General features: G+C 33.6%; 1 protein-coding gene across 3 annotated transcripts in view; it reads right to left on the bottom strand.

Annotated features, from left to right (window-relative positions):
- Nucleotides 1-19,920, bottom strand: part of LOC148610277 (receptor-type tyrosine-protein phosphatase mu-like) — a 49,789-nt gene that overhangs the window by 7,038 nt on the left and 22,831 nt on the right. For all 3 annotated transcript variants that reach the window (XM_088542602.1, XM_088542603.1, XM_088542604.1), the window contains 12 exons: nt 18,669-18,895; nt 17,127-17,214; nt 16,582-16,646; nt 15,782-15,818; nt 15,104-15,201; nt 14,663-14,791; nt 13,668-13,813; nt 8,982-9,117; nt 8,240-8,389; nt 7,511-7,604; nt 6,916-6,989; nt 6,489-6,617 (listed from right to left, as the gene is read on the bottom strand). In XM_088542602.1, the coding sequence (XP_088398728.1) occupies nt 6,489-6,617; nt 6,916-6,989; nt 7,511-7,604; nt 8,240-8,389; nt 8,982-9,117; nt 13,668-13,813; nt 14,663-14,791; nt 15,104-15,201; nt 15,782-15,818; nt 16,582-16,646; nt 17,127-17,214; nt 18,669-18,895 (1,373 nt within the window). The remainder of the gene's footprint in view (nt 1-6,488; nt 6,618-6,915; nt 6,990-7,510; nt 7,605-8,239; nt 8,390-8,981; nt 9,118-13,667; nt 13,814-14,662; nt 14,792-15,103; nt 15,202-15,781; nt 15,819-16,581; nt 16,647-17,126; nt 17,215-18,668; nt 18,896-19,920) is intronic.

Here is a 19,920-nt window from a genome sequence, read left to right as displayed (position 1 = left end):
GGTCATGAAAACAAACGTGCACAGAATAACAAATATAAAACTAATATTATCCCTATAAACATGTTTTTAAACCAACGTTCAGCTTCCGTTATTGCAAATGTTATTGAAAGGATACAGAGTGCTCGCGCTATACAACAAGAGATTTGAGAAATTTATACAAGCCTTATGGAACTGGTTAAACAATGAAAGAGTAATCAAGGGAACCAAGGTTATAGCGGTAATCAAAATAATGTAATCCAGTGACAAAGACCAGACATGTGAAACAGACATACACAACAAAGAACATAGAGTAACTAAAACCATACATACAAAGTAACAAAAGCAACTGAGCAACTCAGACTCCACTAAAAATGGGAGCATGGACTAGGTGCAGCGGTAGGGTAAGCGACTGGTTAAACAATGAAATGAGTGAAAGACTACATTATAAATCAACTGAAATGCATACAAGGTATAATTATGTGAGAAAACAATGGTAGAAAAATGAACTAAAAAATTATGGACGGAAGTACCAAATAAAAAAAACTTATTCTTACAGAATAAAGATAGCTCCAAAATACAAAATATACCAGTTTTATAAGGAACGAAATAATTTGAGGCAAAAGTTCAAACACAGTAGAAATCATTTCACAAAAGGCACATCAAGTAGTACACCAATACACATCAAAGCTACAAGACAATATCAAAAGCATGAAAACCAATAATCCAACTAAATTTTGGGAAGAAATAAATAAACTTGGTCCGACATATGAGAAACACATCAGAAACATGCATGTCAAAAACCGACCGATCTGGCAATATAATTTCACTCAAGAAAGCCTTCTTTGTTTGAAAAGACTATTATTTGATCTCTGCCTCTCAGGATTTTCTCTGACAAATTTTTAGTAGAATGTTCAAAAAATGAGATTTGTGACAGAGTTATCTGCCCTTGAAATGTTAATTTTCACCGCATTTTGTATGAAATTATGACTCAATTTTCCAATGTAATATGAAAAATTTTGTCTTTTTTCCTGGATTATGATCGTGCAAATTAAAGTTTCAAAATTGAAGTTTTTATACCATGTTTCACCTACTACAGGGACTGACACTTCCTCAGATACTACACTACAGGATGTAAAACATTATCTAAAGGAGGTACCATGTAACAAGACAGCTGGCACAGAAAATATATAAAATGAAGTACTAAAAGGTGAAAACCAAATGAGATTCTACAGACATTATTTTAATAATGTTTTAATAAAAACATTCTTCCAAGCAAACGGGAATATAGCATCATTCATCCTATACTGAAAAAAAGGAAAAGATTATAAGATGCCACTAAGATATCATTTAATAAATCTGATGTCAAAAGTAGCGAATTTTTTAACTCTATCATGAGCAAAAGGGTCCATTAATTCCTAAATGCAAATAACTTATTACATGAAGAAAAGAAATGGTTTCTGCAGAAGACGTTCATGTGTTGAACACATATACACTCTGCATTGAAATTTAAGGAAAAGAAAATTTGAAAAAGTTGCCAACTTTTCTATGCTTCATTGACTTTGCCAAGGCGTTTAACTCTGTGAATCATGAACTATTTTTTTACAAAAATCTCCTTGGCATTCGGTTATTTGGTAAAATCTACAAAAAATTAAACCAATGTACAACAATCTGCAAAGTTGTGTTCAAATCAATAATCTTTTTCAAACGTTATGGTATGAAGGATTTGAGTGTTTAAGCCTTTGAAAAACTTTATTTTAACACGGTTGTCCCAGTGACAGATTATGTCTCAGAAATCTTGATAAAATCTTGATAAATTGGAATTTCGGGCAGCAAGGACCTTTCTTAGGTGGGGGATAAAAAACCCAATACCTTCAATTTTTATCTGGAGAAACAGTATGGTGAGAAGTAAAAGGGAGGCACCATCTACATATGATACGTTTATGGATCAGGATATATAATATGATAGACAATCGACTGCCTAATAGTGCTTTTCTGGCAGAGTAAGAACGAAACAAGAAAAAATCATGGGCATCGGAGGAAAATAATTTCTGGAACATGTGACTATTAGATCATTACAACAAACGTAGCCTCCTTAAAATGAATACCAAAGTTTTCCTATTACAGCTGACGCAAAGACTTGCAAAGTTGGCCGCAAATGAATGGCAATCATAATGTGATCATGAGGCAATGCTTTAAATAAAGCACTGTCGACAAAGTACAGAGCTCTGATTTAAAAACAAAGAAGTGGCACTCTCCCCATAGAAATTGATAAAGAACGATACAAAGAAGTTTTATCACAACGTAGAATACGCAGACTGTGTGAAAACCAATTGTTGAAGATGAGACGCACTTCCTAATGAAATGTCCAGCTACATAAATGAGAGGCAAACTATGCTAGGTTTTGTGGAACAAAAACTTAATTTAAGGTAGGAGATAGGTAAATATCGCGTCCTAGAATTTTTCTGAAATTTTGCATATGGAAAGATCGACTTGAATGAATTCATATGACAGAACAAAATGACATCGTATCGGATTTCGTTTTCTTAGTACATAGATTTGAAATATACTAGTACTATGATGAAAATAGATAGGATATGTAGGGAAATTGTTAAAAAACAGCAGATATTAAATTATTTCTTAGTACTGTGAAATAACCGTGCCTAGAATGTACTTGTAATAGCTATCGAAAGATGTATAAAAATCATTTGACAACGGGACTCGTTAACCCGTCATGCTCTGCTTAATTGGGAACACTTACGGTTTTTTCGGTTTTTTTTGGGGGTTTTTTTTGTTTTTGTTTTTGTTTTTTTTAGTTTTTTGTTTTTTGTTTTTTTTTATTTTCGGTAGCGTCAAACTTGATTTGGCGACGTCACATATCTTTACATGTTATACGGTTGTAAATGAAACGCTAGGCTTGCTACTGCACTTGTTTCCTGTATACTACGTGTAGCAGAATTAGTGAGCGGAAGGCGATGGACACAGTTTTTCTTCAGTTTCAAATGAATTCAAAGATGTTGAAAAGTGAATTAAAATACCGAAAAGGCAAAGAAACAAAGTGTTTCAAGAAGAAGGCGATTTACATATAAATGTAGCATTGTCTAACCATTCTATTTCAGATTGCTATATTTTACGAATGCATTTCCTGTTTATTCATTTATTTCATAACACATATTTCTATCGCAAAATAGATCTCTTCATAATACAAAAAAAAAAATGATACATGATCGTTGAATTGTGTGCCCTAAATGATAATTGTTTTGTGCTCTAACTGATTCCAATGCTCAATGAATATGTGTGATATTTGGTTGGCGTGATGTTGAATGAAGTCATTGTATTTTTATTGAAGGAGACACCAGCTGACAGTGTCAGGTAAGCTGCGAAATCTTGGGACGTATATAGCTACCTAAAGCAATCTTGTCGTAAATATATCATATTAGCAGCCTTTCATGTCATTTGTTCATGTTTGGTCTCGGGCTTGTTCTTTCATAATATGGCTTATACAGTCAGACATGGAAAAAATGCATTCTACTTGCGTAAAGTACACCGGTCAAATTACTGTATAACCCCGTCCACTTCCACTCTTTTGCAAACCCTTGTCAAAGGCAACTTTTATTTCATTGGCTTAGTAATTCTGATCATGCAGTTTTTTTAAGGAATGGTGTCAGTCTACGGTATGGTGTTATTTTTCAGCAAATGTTATTTTTAGCACTTAAGTTATAGCATATCAACTCATAACTAGTTGTATTATGAGAAGTACGCGTACATGTAAAAAAAGGATCTGGAGTACGCTAAATTGTTTGTTGACTTGAAAAACTAAAAAAAAAGGCAAACTAGTAGTTTGTCAGTGAAGTTCATTCATCTAGGTGTTCCATGTTAATTGACAACGAACCTGGATAGCACACAAAATGGCGCACTGCTATGGTGCAAATTGAATTTTATCGTGCTACTTTAACAAAAAAATTGATCGTCATTTGTAGTTGGAATTGTGAATTTAAAATAAAATGAGTTTAATTTTGACAACCTACATCATCAAACTTGTGTTATTGATACATTTGAAAACTATCCCGATTTTCCCCTTCTATCTTAACCCTATTTTTGCAATTTGACGATTAATTTAAACAATCGATATTAATTGATTCAGTACAAAAGTATTTTGATTTATTTGATAGTTTGTTGTAGGGATGCCAATATGATATCATGTTTTTCCCCCGATCACCCCCACCCCCGCCTGACTTTTTCCGATTACCATATTATTTTTCTTTTAATTTCATATACCAGTGGTGGATCAAATGTCGAATAAAACAAATTCACGCAGTGTTTTGGCAAGAGTGAGCTAATATTATCATGTAACCTCTCAGGAATCCAATATCCAATATCTATATCGTTACTACCATCATTATATAAACCTTTTGAATCCGTTCTGAAGGACCGTTTGTCATCATGCTTATCACAACAACAGATATGTGATTTTCTGTCTCCTAATTATTCTTATGAAGCGCGGTGAATATGCATAATAACTTTGTATATATATATATCAACTGTATAATTCTTATCATCAGATTCTTCATACAAATAGCCGTTTTTGATTGGTCGAGAACGTCTTTGCCAGAAAGTTCATACTTGCATGAACTTCGCCAGATCGTTCATACATGCACGGCGAACGCCAGGCAACGTGTGACCAATATGGCGGTCGTGTAAATCGAAAGAGTGATATAGCCGTAAGAAAAGTTTATTACATCCACATTTGTACCGGTACAGTTTGTTTACAGAGAGTGATTTTTTTCAGCTTGGGGAAAAAACTTATAAAAACTTAAAACCTAACTACAAATGAATTCACCCCAAAATAAAATTGTCCCATAACTAGATCTATAAATACATTCTTAAAAAATAATTCCCAAATGTTGGGATAGAATTAACATTTTGAAAACCGTACTTATTGAGGAATATTTCCTTTTGTATTCGTCTAACCTGTTTTCATATATATTTTATTCGTCGAAACAAGACTGATCATTTATTCTTAATTGGAGGGAAATTCCAATTTTCTAATTTTTGTCATAAAGAATGCTCCCAAGACCATATCTTTGCTTTGATTTGCGATTATGCAAAAAACAGAGAAGAATTATATACAGTTTTTACACCCTTTCATCATATCTGCCAGATGTCTTCTTTATAGCTGATCTGATCAGAAAGAAAGACTATTGTTTAGCTAGATCCTTCAATCTCAGTTTCCGCTATATAGATGACGTGTTATCTTTAAACAATCCTAATTGCGGGGATTTGATACATCGCATCTACCCGAAAGAACTTGAGATAAAGGATACTACAGACACTGTGAAGTCAGCGTCATATCTTGACCTACACTTAGAAATCGATGGTAAAGGAAAACTATTGACCAAACTTTACGACAAACCTGATGACTTTTCATTCAGAATTGTCAACTTTCCTTTCATCTGTGGCAACATCCCTTCGGCTCCTGCGTATGGAGTGTTCATATCACAACTCATACATTATGCCAGAGCTTGCCGAAACTACGCACACTTTTTGTATCGCGCTAGAACTCTCACAAATAGGCTTCTGGAACAGGGTTATGTTGCTACAAGATTGAAGTCATCACTACAGAAGTTTTATGGTCGTTATCATGAACTCGTGGATCATTATGGTGTATCCATCAACACTATGAGAACTGATTTATTCAACGGGTCATAGTTTTCCTTCCCTTGTTTGTCTACCCCGGACTTATAAGCAACTCGGCGGGTGTTTCTAGAAAAGCAGAGGACGCTTACCCTACCGGTGCACCTGGTTCATGCTCCCAGTTTTAGTGGAGTCCGAGTTGCTCATTTACTTTGTTACTTTGTATGTATGATTTTAGTTACTTTATGTTCTTTGCTGTGTATGTCTGTTTTCCATGTCTGGTCTTTGTCCCTGGATTACATTCTTTTGATTACCGCTATAACATTAGTTCCCTTGATTACTCTCTCAACCACCGAGAATTTAATGCACACGTAATAGTCCATGCAAAATTACCGCCCGTTCCTGGATGGAATGGAATACTGCAATGGAAGCAGTGTGAACAAATTTCAAACACTGAAAGTGTGTTTGATAGGAAAACCATTTTTGCACAATTATAAGTACAATAGTCTTGTGTCCATAGGCGTAATCTCTATAAGGATTTCTTAATATACCTCATATCTTGAGAAAAGCACTACGAATGACATGCTATTTATAGATCATGACAAACTGTTGCTTTACGCAAGGTCTACAAACTCCTTAAGCCGATCATCCATGCATCAAGAGGATTACGAGTTAACAAATATAGAATCATACTTAAGTTTTGCTGATATACATGCTGGTGGTTCTCTAAAGGTAAAAGTTAAGGTATAGTCCGGGGAAGCCATTGAAAATCGTGAATATAGCATTGAAGCCTATCGGCAGTGATTTATGTTTTTTTTTAAATCTTTAATATTAAACACAACAGCTGTTAAAAGAATAGTGAACAAATTTGGAGATACCTCGTCTGCGTTTTCCAGCATTAAGACAATAGTTTGAGATCCATGATCAATCATCATTGTCCAAAAGTCCACCATGGTGTCAGGTAAAGGAAGTTGTGTCACTTGGTAACCTCGCACGTTCCTAAACGACTGTTAACATACGAACGTAAAGACACATTACATATTGACATATAAATTGTATACATAGAACAAAAAGCGTAAGATTCACTTTTCAGGTAAAACACTTCACCAAATTCTACCTCGAAAAGGTCTTTTTCTTTGAGACCACATGCAGTTGAGCATTTAGATGGTTTTTATTGAATACCTCTTTCCAGTTGTTGTTATCGAACGACCACTAACGATAATACTTTAATAATAAAATCCCCAGGGAAGATTTTTTCAAATATTGATGTGCAAAACACATCGTCTGACGGTTTAGAAAACCTACCGGGACATTTACTGCATTAATGTAGTCCGAACGACCTCTCTCATAGGACACTAGGAAAATCCTACTGCTTTCCACTGAAATGGATAGCATAGTTAAAAGCGATAAAAATTAGGATTTTTCTGAATGATTTCACTCTGTTTTTCCCTTACAAACATATAAAATATATCAGTTTTTTTTCTGATTGCTATCATGAAAGTACTTTGAGGTTTTGAAATACACATCAATGGGATTCTCAACGAATAATAGTATTTTCTTGGTACTTTGTATATACACAAAACACTTTAAATGAATAATCCATTTACACCTAACTAGTAAAACATTTCCATTGTTTGTTGTCTCTGAAATGTCCTCCGGTTTTGATGCTTCCGCCTATACTGTTCCGAAAACACCAGTGTATTCTGTTTTGTGTGTTTTATGCATATACGCAATAACATTATTGCAACCCTCCTGATCATTGTCTTATTCTAGAAATACTATATTCAAAACATTGACAAACGACGATAGGTACAAAGGTAATGAAAATAAATTTCACGCATGGCTCCTTATTCATTTTCATTTGGGTTTTGTTTGTCAGCTTTTTTTATGACATAGTTACATGGTGAGACACTGTTGTTCCGATTCTTCTTAGCATCAACTGGCGTCAAAACAGCTTGCTTTCCAGCCGAATGTTCAACAAGAGATTTAAGCATCTGTAAAATACGAAAAAGATGATTTTATACTTTATTATACAAAAGACACATTGTGTACATTTAATGGACTTTGAGCGCTTAAAAAAGTAAAACGGTCATTTTGGATGCTTAAGTTTTCCATATCTCATTTCATAGTTTTCTCCTCTGGAATTTTAGTTGTTCTGTTCTTTTGCTTAGTGTTATCCCCCGACGCAGACCGTAAGCCGAAAATTTGGGCCTCCCTTTTATTTGAAAGAGTAATCATGGGAACCAAGGTTATAGCGGTAATCAAAAGAGTGTAATCCAGAGACAAAGACCAGACATGGAAAACAGATATACACAACAAAGAACATAAAGTAACTAACATCATACATACAAAGTAACAAAAGCAAATAAGCAACTCAGACTATTTTTGTACCGTTTAAATGAGGCAACTTATAGCAATTTGTTACTCATGCATTTATTATGGAGACTGAAATCTGAAATCCAACATTCTATGAAAAATACATATATAATACAAAATTGGGATATGACATAAAACAATATCCTGTAAGTATTTGCCCAATCCGTCATTCCATTTGGCAAAAAAAAAAAACATAAATTAAAACGGCATCGTTTAATCAATATTCAAACATGTTTATATAGAGTTGCCTAACCTTAAATTCTTTGAACAAACGTTGGTTATTAGTTGGTCCTCTGTCTGCTTGGATTTCATCCCAGAAAATCCCTAATCTGTCTTTTGTAATGTTACAATTTTTGACACTAAACATCTCTAGTAAAGCGTGATGTAGGAATACGTACTGGTCCTGCGAATATTATTACTAACCGTATTATAAAACAAATAGATATTGCTTCTCTCAAAGAAATACCTATCAGTTATTTATCATATACAGATATTGTCATGTGACATATGAAAGTATTGGTAATGTGTAATATATATGTATTGATAATGTGAAATATATATCCATTGGTAATGTGGAATATATATCCATTGGTAATGTGAAATATATAGGTATTGGTCATGTGAAATATAGAAGTGTTGGTAATTTTGCATATATAAGTGTTGTGTAAAAAAATTGTATGGTATTATTGCATAATAAACAAATACATGATCAATATAGCTGAAAGTTGAGGATGCCAAGGTGCTCTCTCCTCGGATGACAAATGAAGTCATCGTTTTGCAACATGAAACCAAAAAAAAAAATCACTCAGATGAAAATTCAACGTTAGAGGTATCAATCCAATTTTAAGCTGCTCATGTTGAGTATTTTGATCTTATATTTAGTGAACAAGTAGGATCAAATTTCATGTTAACAAGTCGAATATTACAGAGGCTAAATGACATCAGCATATGGGGTTTTAAAATGTTTACAAGCTTTTATTTATAATTTCACTTACCTCAGTTTGTATCATATTCATTCGACAGTATCGCATCTGTTTCAGATAGCTAAAAATGTCAATATATCCTGTTTCGCTACCTTGCTTTGTCATGGCATCAAGTCCGATGTATGTCCCTGTTCTGCCGATTCCAGCACTGGAATAAAACAAAACACTGCGGAAAATGTTTTAGTAACGTGAAATGTTGACGTATTGGAAGTAAGGGCTTTTTATTAGGTCGCTACTGTGTTCATTCAAACGTTTGTAAAAAGGCTGTTTGGGTTCGTCAACATATCAGAGATCACAGACGGGACAGCGAAATAAATAAATCACATTTGCACTCTTGCAGTGCACGTTACAAAATATTTAGTAACGACTCCGTGACCGTGCTGTATCTGTAGACGATTGGTTCATCTGTTTGTCGGATTTACACCTTTTGTAAACACAGGACACACCTGGATCTGGAGTTAAGTTTAGTTTAGATATTTCTGCCCATACTTACACATTACGCAAACAGTCTGGCTACCTGGAAGCAATCAAGGGTGTCTAAGGAAGAATTGTGGACAGTGTAGTTGTTTGTTTTGGACAATGGGTATCTAAGGACACAATGAGTTCTTTAACATTTTTTCTTTGCCTTATACTGTAACAGGATACTCCTTCGGATGTTATGAATTTTTCTGAAGGCTTCTTTGATTGTGCTATTCTTTTACCCCCTTCTTCTAAAATTGATTTAGTTGATCCAAATGCATCTTTAATAAGTCATCGTTGGAACAAATGCGCCTTAAACTAAGACCATGACTAAATGGTAACTTTTAGTCAGCTGCGGTGGATGACAGCTCTTGGCCATAAAGTCCGGCGCCATAGACCACTAGGCCAGCTGGGCTATAAAATATAGCTTTCCTTGGTCGGGTCATTCTTCCTCGGAGGCTTAATCAAACGTTGTAACTTAGTACACGATGTATGATAATATGGAACAGCTCATCTAGGTGTTGTTGTGTAGGATAGAGAACCGAATTCAGATTCACATCACAAACCAATCAATATTATATAAGCGTTTCAGAATGTGACGGCATTATTAGCTACACTGCTTTATCAGATCAAATTGATGCAAGGAAAACAATATAAGTAAAGAAGGGTTGAAAAAAATTCCCAACGATGGAAGAACTGTCAAATTTGCAAAGCTATTTTTCGGTCGTTCCCTCTGCGGGACTCAAACTCGTACCGCTGTGACATGTAAGGCAACACTGCATGCGCAAACGCCAGGGCCCAAGACCACTTGGCAAGCTTGGCTCTATAAAATATAGCTTTCGTTGGCGGGTCGTTCTTCTTTCTATGATTTATAAAGGGTTGTAACTTACTACACGATGTATGGTAATACGGGACAACTCATCTAGGTGTTGTTATGTAGGATTGAGGATAAATTAACGATGCATGTTACAACAAATCAATATTGAACAAACGTCTTAGAATTGGACGATTCTATTCGACGAGAAGATGACTTTAGCAAAGTAGGGTATGAAAAATTCCCAACCGTCAAATTTGCGAGGCAAATTTTTGGTCGTTTTTTAAAACGATGCGGAACATAACAAAAAAATTAATAAAAGACTAAATATTTTCAAAACATCACCAAATGATGTTAAAATTAACACTGCATATTTCGGATAACCGATATCCTCCTTCAGTATGAAAAAAACAAAGTTCAAGACCGCAACATTGATTCTGAAGCTGAACCACGCTGTGTATGAGTGTATCTATATGAAAGGCACACACAAGAAAATGATACGGAATATGAATGAGAACGAGAACGGGAGTGTTTCTATCAAAAAAAGTGCAATGAATTAAATATGGAAAACAATTTAAAAAAGTCGATTTAAGTAGTACGTCGTATTGATACATGTATATAGCATATAGTGCTGAATCAGCTTTAGACCAGGACCTAGCAGTGAATTATTTTGTCTCGTTAATTTCATTTGGAGAAATAGTATGTACTTTTTTCATCTTTTACTTATCATGATCTATGATCGTAACAACAATTTTGTAGAGATCTTCCTGGGTGTCCCTGGCATATCTAAGATGGCGAATAAGAGGAAGTTCTCGTTTACTGTCATGCGCCTTTTGAAATGTTGTTATGTTTCGCCAACGTATTGCATACCACATTGGTACTACAGAAGGTATATGGTGTTTCCAGTTTTGCAATTCCGTTGCAAAAAATGGCGAATTCCCTTCCAATGCAGTAGGTTTTAAATGTTTGGGTGTGCAGTATTTGGGTACAGGTCTTGCATCTCCTCATGGTTGATACTGGTCCGTTGTGTTTTGTTTGGCATGAGATGAAATCTCTGCTTTTACAAGGGCACCTCTTAGACTCCTAGGTCTATAAAATGCCAGAACAGTTGACTCAGGAAAGACTGGAGAGATTTGGATGTTTTTGAATGACTTCCTAATTCGAATGAAGTAGTGTTAGAATTTTCCAAAGGCCGGATGGTAGGTCAACACAAAAAAGAACAATTCTGTTCTTGTTTTTGGTTTGTATCGAAGAGACATTTCGGCGGATGTTGTTTGTATGTTCAAATCCCCGATCTATGTCTGTTGATTTATAGCCACGCAATAACAAATGCCCACGGGGATCATCTAAATGTTTGTTAGTGGTATCGTCAGATAATGAAAGCGCCGAATTCGAAGTGCCTGGCTGTATGGTATGCTTTTAGTACAATGTTTTTGGATGACAACTATCGGGAGACAAGTAATGATGACAATCAGCAGGTTTGTGTGAAGACCAATTGCCATTTCACCGTCTCCTACAAACGTAGTAGCATCCAAAAATGTAATTTTATGTCAGAAATTTGTGGGTGAATTTGATTGATGGATGAGCGTTGTTGGCATGTGAGATAGAAATTTTCTAAATTTTGTTTAAACTCATTCCATTTCAATTCGACATCATCGATGAATCGAAACCAAGAGATAAAGATGTTAAAATTGTTTGATTTTCCAATATACCCATAAAATGTTTGCATATGATGAAGCCATTTTTCGTTCCCATAGCTGAATCATTGATTTGGAGGTAGGTTTCGTCGTTGAAAGTTAAGTTGTTACACTTTAAAACTAAAGTGAGTAAATTTACTAGGCAGTCAGTAGGAGGGTCCAACATATCTCGTGAGTCCCAAGCTTTTCTACAAGTTTATATACCGTCATCATGTGGGATATTAGTATAGAGTGAAGTGACATCAAAACTGAAAACACCATATACCTTCTCCAGTGCGATGTGATATGTAGTACGTTGGCGAAGAACAACAACATTTCAACAGGCGCATGAATGGTCATCGCAATGACTACAAATGTAAACCAGACCTCCCTCTAAGTCGTCATATTAGATCTGCCGGACATACCCAGGAGGATCTCCACAACATTGCTGTTACGATCATCGATCATTATAACATCTGGTCAAAAAATAAAAGAATGTCTGGGAAAAGCTTTAAAATGAAAACAAATACAATTCCTCCAGATGGAATTAACAAGAAAAAATGATAATATAATTTGACTTTTCTTAATTGCTTTCCACATTTAATTCATTTCTAGTTTTGATAGAAAAACTACCGTTCTCGTTATCAATTCAGATTTTTTAGCATTTCTTTGTGTATGTCATTGATATAGGTACAGTCACTCTCTGCGTTGTTCAGCTTTAGTCGATTATCCATAATATTCCATGTAAATTATAACATCAGTCGGTGATGTTGAACAGATTTAGACGTCTATATATCTATATATATAAGGGTCTGAAAACTTCCCAACGATATAAAACATGTCAAATTTGCGCAGGACTCGAACTCCATGGCAACACCGCCTGCACTAGGTCCAGCGCCCTAGACCACCCAACCAGCTAGGCTATATCAAAAATATAGCTTTCGCTGGCCGGGTCATTCCTCTTCATTTGATATGTTTAGGGTTGTAACTTAGTACATCACCTGCACAAAGTCCAAATTTGACAGTTCTAACATCGTTGGTTTGGAATTTTACAGACCCTGTTGTGCTTATGTTATCTTCCCTGTATCAATTTGATATGATGGGGTAGGGTATCGATTAGGGCCTTCGCATTCTGAGACGTATTTACATATATAGATATATTGATCCTCGCAATGATTCTAGGTGTATTTATCAATTTTCAATTTCAAATTTTGCAAATCCTTCTAAGCTGACGTCATCTTCCCTATATAAATCTGATCCGATGGAGCAGTGTAGCGGATAGAGTCGTCACATCTGAAACGAATTTAAAATATTGATTAGTTGCGTACCGCTAATATGAACCTCTATCCTTCATAATAACGCACTAATGAGCTGTCCCGTACTAACATACATTATGTACTAAGTTACAACCCTAGATTTACCCTACGAAAAGAATTAAATCGGCCAGCGATAGCTAAATTTTTATAAAGCCTAGCTAGTCGGGTGGTTTAGGGCACTGGGAATGACACAAAAATATGTAAATTGACAGTTCCAACATCTTAATTTGGAATTTTGCAAACCTTTCTGTGCTTATGGTGTCTTCCCTGTATCAATTTGATCCGATGGGGCAGGGTATCGATTAGGGCCTTCACATTCTGAGACGTATTTACATATATAGATATATTGATCCTCGAATGATTCTAAGGTGTATTTATCAATTTTCAATTTCATTTTATTTATAATGGCAGGTTTTAATAATTAAGTCCTTACCTGCAGTGAACAAGTACGGGTATATCTCTTTTCTTTTCATCAGCTATAACATGTCGATAAAAGGCGACCAGGTCAAGTGGATTAGGGGTTCCGTGGTCTGGCCAAGCCGTAAAGTGGTACTGGACAACACGACGATTTTCGGACGCCTGAGGAGAAAAGTAAAATATGAAAAACGTTTCAAAGTAAAAGACTAACATTTAAAACGTTAAAAACCGACACAGGCTTTGTGAAAATGCAATAAATACGGTTTAAGATTCCCCTGTTCCAGACCGTTATAAAAAATGATAAAATGGGAGTTTCCGAGATTTATTTCTTAAATAACTACGAATTAAAAAGCAGAAAAAACAACATGCAGCACGAACTGCAATAACATGTTCTTGAACTGTAATATGTAAAAGCCTGCAGTTTGCTAATTCCTTCACAACAACTACCGTGCTACTCGTTGTGGGTCAAGTGCAATAAATATAAGAGACTAAGACAAGTGGGAGTCGTTTGTGATAATAAAAAGAAAATATTATATACTTTTGTAAACAGGTCGTTGACTGTTGAACGGATTGGATCTTATTCCAGTTTGTTAATTCGTATTTCAAAGGAAAAACAACCCTTCAATGTGTCTTAGACTGACTGGAATTCATATGGCGTTATATTTACAATTTACCAATGTGTTACATTGACGATAAAAGAAAACGCTTCTCTCAGATCTGTAGGTCATTCAGGTATATACTATGTAATTTATACCTGCTTAATGTGTCGGTTTATATCAGTCAATTGAACACTTTTCAGTCAAACCTCAGTCCTTAAAATATGGCCTCAAGTATTTTTTTTATTATAAAAAACTGTATTTATACCATGTACCACAACTCTTTTATATTTATTCAAATATTGCATAAACAGGAATTTTTCTGTCCATATGACTACTTGCTTGTTATTTGTGTTGTAAAACGATGTCTGCTTTATCTGCTATTTAGTCGCATCATTTATGTTGTTAATCTTACCTCCTGGTTGTAGACGTTTATTTCTCGTGTGACAAAAGTGGCTCTTTCTTTCTCGGTTAACAGAGTTAAACGAAATGGTCCTGTTTTCATCTCCCCTGTGCATTCTGGCCAATACCGCTCACATTTGACCTTACACGATTAATATGATATCAGATAATGAGCAAATTGCGTACTCTTTTTCGGGAAAAGGTATAAAATAAGTAAATTTAAAAATAAAAAGGTACGGAAAGGGTCATCATAGGCCCCTGCATGACTGGAAATTTGAAATTTGATATGGGGAACCTTTTTCAGTTTTCTAGAATATTAAATGAATATTTTTCATATTTTATGAATTATAAATATTTCGATTAAAACGGTTATTCTGGTTAAAGCAACCAAACTATCTAATTTGTTAGCTCATATACCTAAAATATCTCAAATAAATATTGTAAAGCATATTACCTTTATCCCTTCTACTAAATTTGTGAGCATAATTATTTGTCGAACATTTTCCTGCCAGATCATTCTCCAGTGATCAGCCAAAGTTGTCTTTAAAGGGCCTATATCAAATACATGACTAATAAGACTACTTACAAGATAATATCTTTGTGTGTGTTCCAAGAGTGAGAATGCATTGAGTGAAAAAAAAAATACAATTAACTTATTAGATGAAGTGATTTCCGATAATGCAGAAGTATATATACTATTTGTATATTTTTATTTGTTTATCTTTGATTTTATTTCGCGGGGAGGGGGGGGATGAGCACTTCTTATGTACATATTTTTGTCGAATTTATATCGTCTAATTTATTTGGTTCTAATGATCAAGATGAGAAGTTACTTCGGTTACTATATGAAACACGTGTACAGCATATTGTAATGCGTGGTATTAATAACAGTATTTGTTTGTTTTTACGCGTTAATAGAGTTTGAATTAATGAACAATATATTGCTACGGTAATCTTTATCAAATGAACCATCGCTGAAATTAACTTTATTAAGTAACTTATGGCTAATGTAATCATTAAAGAAAGGCAATGAAACTAGTTGAACGAATACAGTGATTAATTCAAAGAAAAGTTTTTATGAAGACATTTTTGTTCTGATAAATATAAAAATAACACAAATCTAATAACAAACCTTGACATGCTATGTACTGTTTTTTATGGTCAACGCCCTATATCAGAACCAAAAACAAACATATTGTAAAATAATCAAGAAAAAAAATCCCAAAATTATTGCTCAAAAATGGAATATGCTTCCCGTTTACACATAAACCATCAAAACTTCCCGTTGTATATATATATATATATATATATATATATATATATATATATATATATATATATATATATATAGATATATATATATATGTTGTCCCATTCCGAATAAAAAAGCAAAATCTTTTTTTCTATTTTATCTGTCATTTCTTATTTTATTTATAATATCATAATCAAATACAACTAATATATTTGAATTATTTGACCTTAAATCTTTTGATTGAATTGACTTGAAACCGATTTCCTAAATCTATCCACTCAAAACCCCGTTTTCTAATGTGTGTCCCTTTATTAATAACTTTTAGAAAATAAGATATTTATTCAGTACTCTTGAAGGTTCATTAACCAAGTTGACTGTTGAAGCTTACAAAACATAGGGTCCTGCGTCGTTTTGATGGCTCATCATCATATAATATGAAAGAAAATATGCTTATTCTTGACTCTAGCTCAAATTCTATAAAAATTCTATGACACAAATCTTAAATGCAAAAGTTAGGTATATTGTGAAATGCAAAAATAAAATGTCTTTCAAATAATATTAAATCAACAAGATATTACTCAACCTTTACAGCCTCTTTATTTTCGAACATGTAGCATTTTAAGTTATTATGACAACAAGCATTAACTGATAGATACCATTAGATTATTATTGATACGTACATCGATATAGCTGGCGTTGATGTAGTCCGATGATTTCGTTTGTAATACAATTCGAGTGTGGTCGTCTAAAATAAACCCCAAAAAATGTTAATACTGAGAAGAGACGTTTTGTTATTTCGAAATTAGAATAAAAAAACATAAAGTAAATACTGTGAAAGTACTTATACTCATGGGTATCAATTTTCGTTGTTAAGGGAAAAGCAACCACAAGATTGTGGATTATTGTATTCGTGATTTTGATGATCCTGTCATACAATTTAAAGTAAATAATCCTTTCGTTGGGAATCAAATACCGTGGTTTACCTTACGAACAATAGTCCTTTTACTGTATTCGAATTCTTGAGTGCTTTCTTTAACACGTTTCGTTGCACAAGTTTATTTCATTTTTGCTTCGCACTTAGTGATTCATACCGATAATGGAAAACAAGCCTTGTTTATACAGGTAGAGGCAATTTAACAAAACCATTGTTATAAATGCATGTGAATGTCAAAAACAACCGCCCAATTATATGATTGTGTGCATTTATATAAGCTCCAATACTTACATGCAAACGTGGTTTTGTATCTGTTTTTTAGTTTGTTTTCTGATGCCTGTGCATATAGTGTTGGATGAATTATTCCATAGGGTACATCCTGTAGTTCAAAACAATCAAATATAATGTCTTTGTCAGGCAGAATTGGGCAACATTTCAAATCTTTGCAGTTTCAAGGTATTTCCACACGTGTACGGATCACTATTACTTCGCCACTCATATGAACAATTTAAGAGTAATTACAAGTAATCAACAGCCATTGATAATATTTTTTTTCTGTTTATATATTTATGGTAAACTTCTGCAATTTGTTCGAATTTACACGAATAAATACAAGATAATTACATATCACAATATTTAATGAGATCTAACGATTATATTATGCAACGTTACGATTCATTGAAGCTTTCATGTGTATACTGCTACCTGTAAGAATGATTGTTGTAAGTTAGTTACGAGTCCTTCATATGGCATGATTAAACTCATTTGACGTCTTGATTACGACTGATTGAAAATATTTGATTTTGCATCTTTGTACGTATATCTATCGCAAAGTATAAGAGGTAAAGTACTACTAACTATAAGTAAAGTGTTTTTTTTTAAACATATTTCGTAAAGCCATTTTAAACGACGTATATTGATAGGAAGGAATCACTTAAACACACATCATAATCCTAATAAATCCGTAACCTTGATTACCATTATAAAATTAAAGTTGTTACATTAATTGTTATTTTTTAATTTTTTTTTATTTTTTATTTTATTTATTTTTTTTTTTTTTTTTTGATATACGGAAAATATATGAACAATGGTAAGAAAGTTTCTGACATGTCTCTAATTCCTGTATTTTAACAGAATCATACAAGTGCTGGTAGTGACCAATCATTAACGGGTACAAATATGTTAGTTACGGATGTTCGCGTTTGACTTCAAGTACCCGTGATAATCATTGGTGTGTGTGTGTGTGTGTGTGTGTGTGTGTGTGTGTGTGTGTGAAAACCGTAGAGAAGAAAAATGCATGGTGTGAATGAAAAGCATTATATCGCATCGAACTGTGCTGTTCATTTATAAAAAGTGACAAAAGCAAGATGTGATTCATGAGTGGAAAGCCTATATATTTTCATTTTTGATATCTTGTTTAAAATGTTATAGTAACAGAAATGAAGATATGGCTTTTCATAAAACCCTTGTTCCTAGGAGAAAAAAATATGTAAAATGTAGTGTAAAATTCTAAATTAAGGGAGATAACCCTGTAAATGACACCAAAATAAAATAATGTTGGATTTTCAATATGGATTTTTTTCCTAAGAGCAGACAGATAACAACAACAATAAAACTATACTAACGCTAAATAGATATATAATGGGTATGTTATTTGAATACAATATATAATAAATGGCAAGTGGGGAACTGCATCACCAACTGAATATGTTCGAAATGTTTCATAAAAAACATATCTGGTTATGGAAAATCTCAGGGAATTAAAAAAAAATACCAACAAAATTACAATAAATATATGAGCTGTTGTATTAAACAATGCTATCATGCCCATACCTTGAACTCCTTTCGTATTCCATCGCCAACTTCTTTTCTCTTCAAGTAGTCTTTTAAGTCCGTAACCTTTACACGTGTTGAATTGGCTTCCAGTGAATTGTAGTAGGTCGAATCGAGACCATTATCTATAGTATCAAACTCCAATGTGGGGCTGACGATATTGTGGTTTGATATTCCTCTTGTCAGACTCTCTGCGTTTGCGTATAGCTTCTCGGAATGTACGTTTTCTTTAAAGTACGAGAATGGTACGAACAGAATGTTCATAATATAACAGATTGTGACGTTTACTTTCAGTAGATGTATAATTTCAATATTACTGAGTTCTAATTATGTAACACAAAAAAAAATAATAAAAAGGCATTAACTTAAGTTGTTTAGGGTATTCACGTAGCACTATAGCTAAGGTCATGGAAATTCTGCAAAATGTGATACACCCCCAAAAAAGGCTACATATTTTTATTTTTGTTTTATCAATTTCAATCTGCCTGTACTAGAGAAATAATTCACGTAAAAAATCCAAAAGTTTCTATTCTATTTCATTGTCATGTATAGAATTATCTCCATTAATTTTGAATTCTACAGTACATTCTATATAGTTTTTTATCTCCTATGAATAAGGGTTAATCGAAAAAAAAACACATGATAATTTACATTTTAAACAAGTAATTTTAAATGAAGTATCATATACTGCATGATTCTTATCTAGAGCGCTACTCAAATATTAAAGTGTTGTAAAATATTTTAAGATCCTATTCTAGAACAATATGAATGGAACAAAAATTATACTTTAACGGATTCTTCACAATCTATTTTGATGCTGATGGATCAGTGTGCGCGTTGAATTTGATTGAGGGGAGGATTTCTCTAAATTTTCAATAAGTTTTGTCTGAGTAGGTTTTATCTTCTAAAAACTCCGAAAAAATACCGCCAATTTCATTAAAGCTTATCGGAAAACATTCTAATGTGGGTTTAATGAAATTATGAAAAGAAAAAGTGGGTGCGACTGGCCAAAATAGTAGTTATGCTGTGAAATGGCAAGCCCAAAGGAGCCTGAAAATATGACAAAAATGACAGAACATGATCCGCTAGCATCTTTAAACGGCATTTAAACATAAAATTGTTTGTGTGTTTGTTTGTTTGTTTATTTGTTTGTTTGTTTGTTTTTGTTTTTTGTTTTTTGTTTTTTTTGTTTTTTGGTTTTATTTTTAATTTATCTCCTTACTCGATATATTGATAAAATGAACTTTAAACC

The sequence above is a fragment of the Perna viridis genome, chromosome 8 (genome assembly GCF_037379345.1).
Source record: "Perna viridis isolate PV_CMFRI_1.1 ecotype Kerala chromosome 8, ASM3737934v1, whole genome shotgun sequence".
NCBI lineage: Eukaryota > Metazoa > Mollusca > Bivalvia > Mytilida > Mytilidae > Perna > Perna viridis.
The sequence above is the reverse complement of the archived record's forward strand: the minus strand, read 5'-3'. Positions and strand labels throughout refer to the sequence as shown.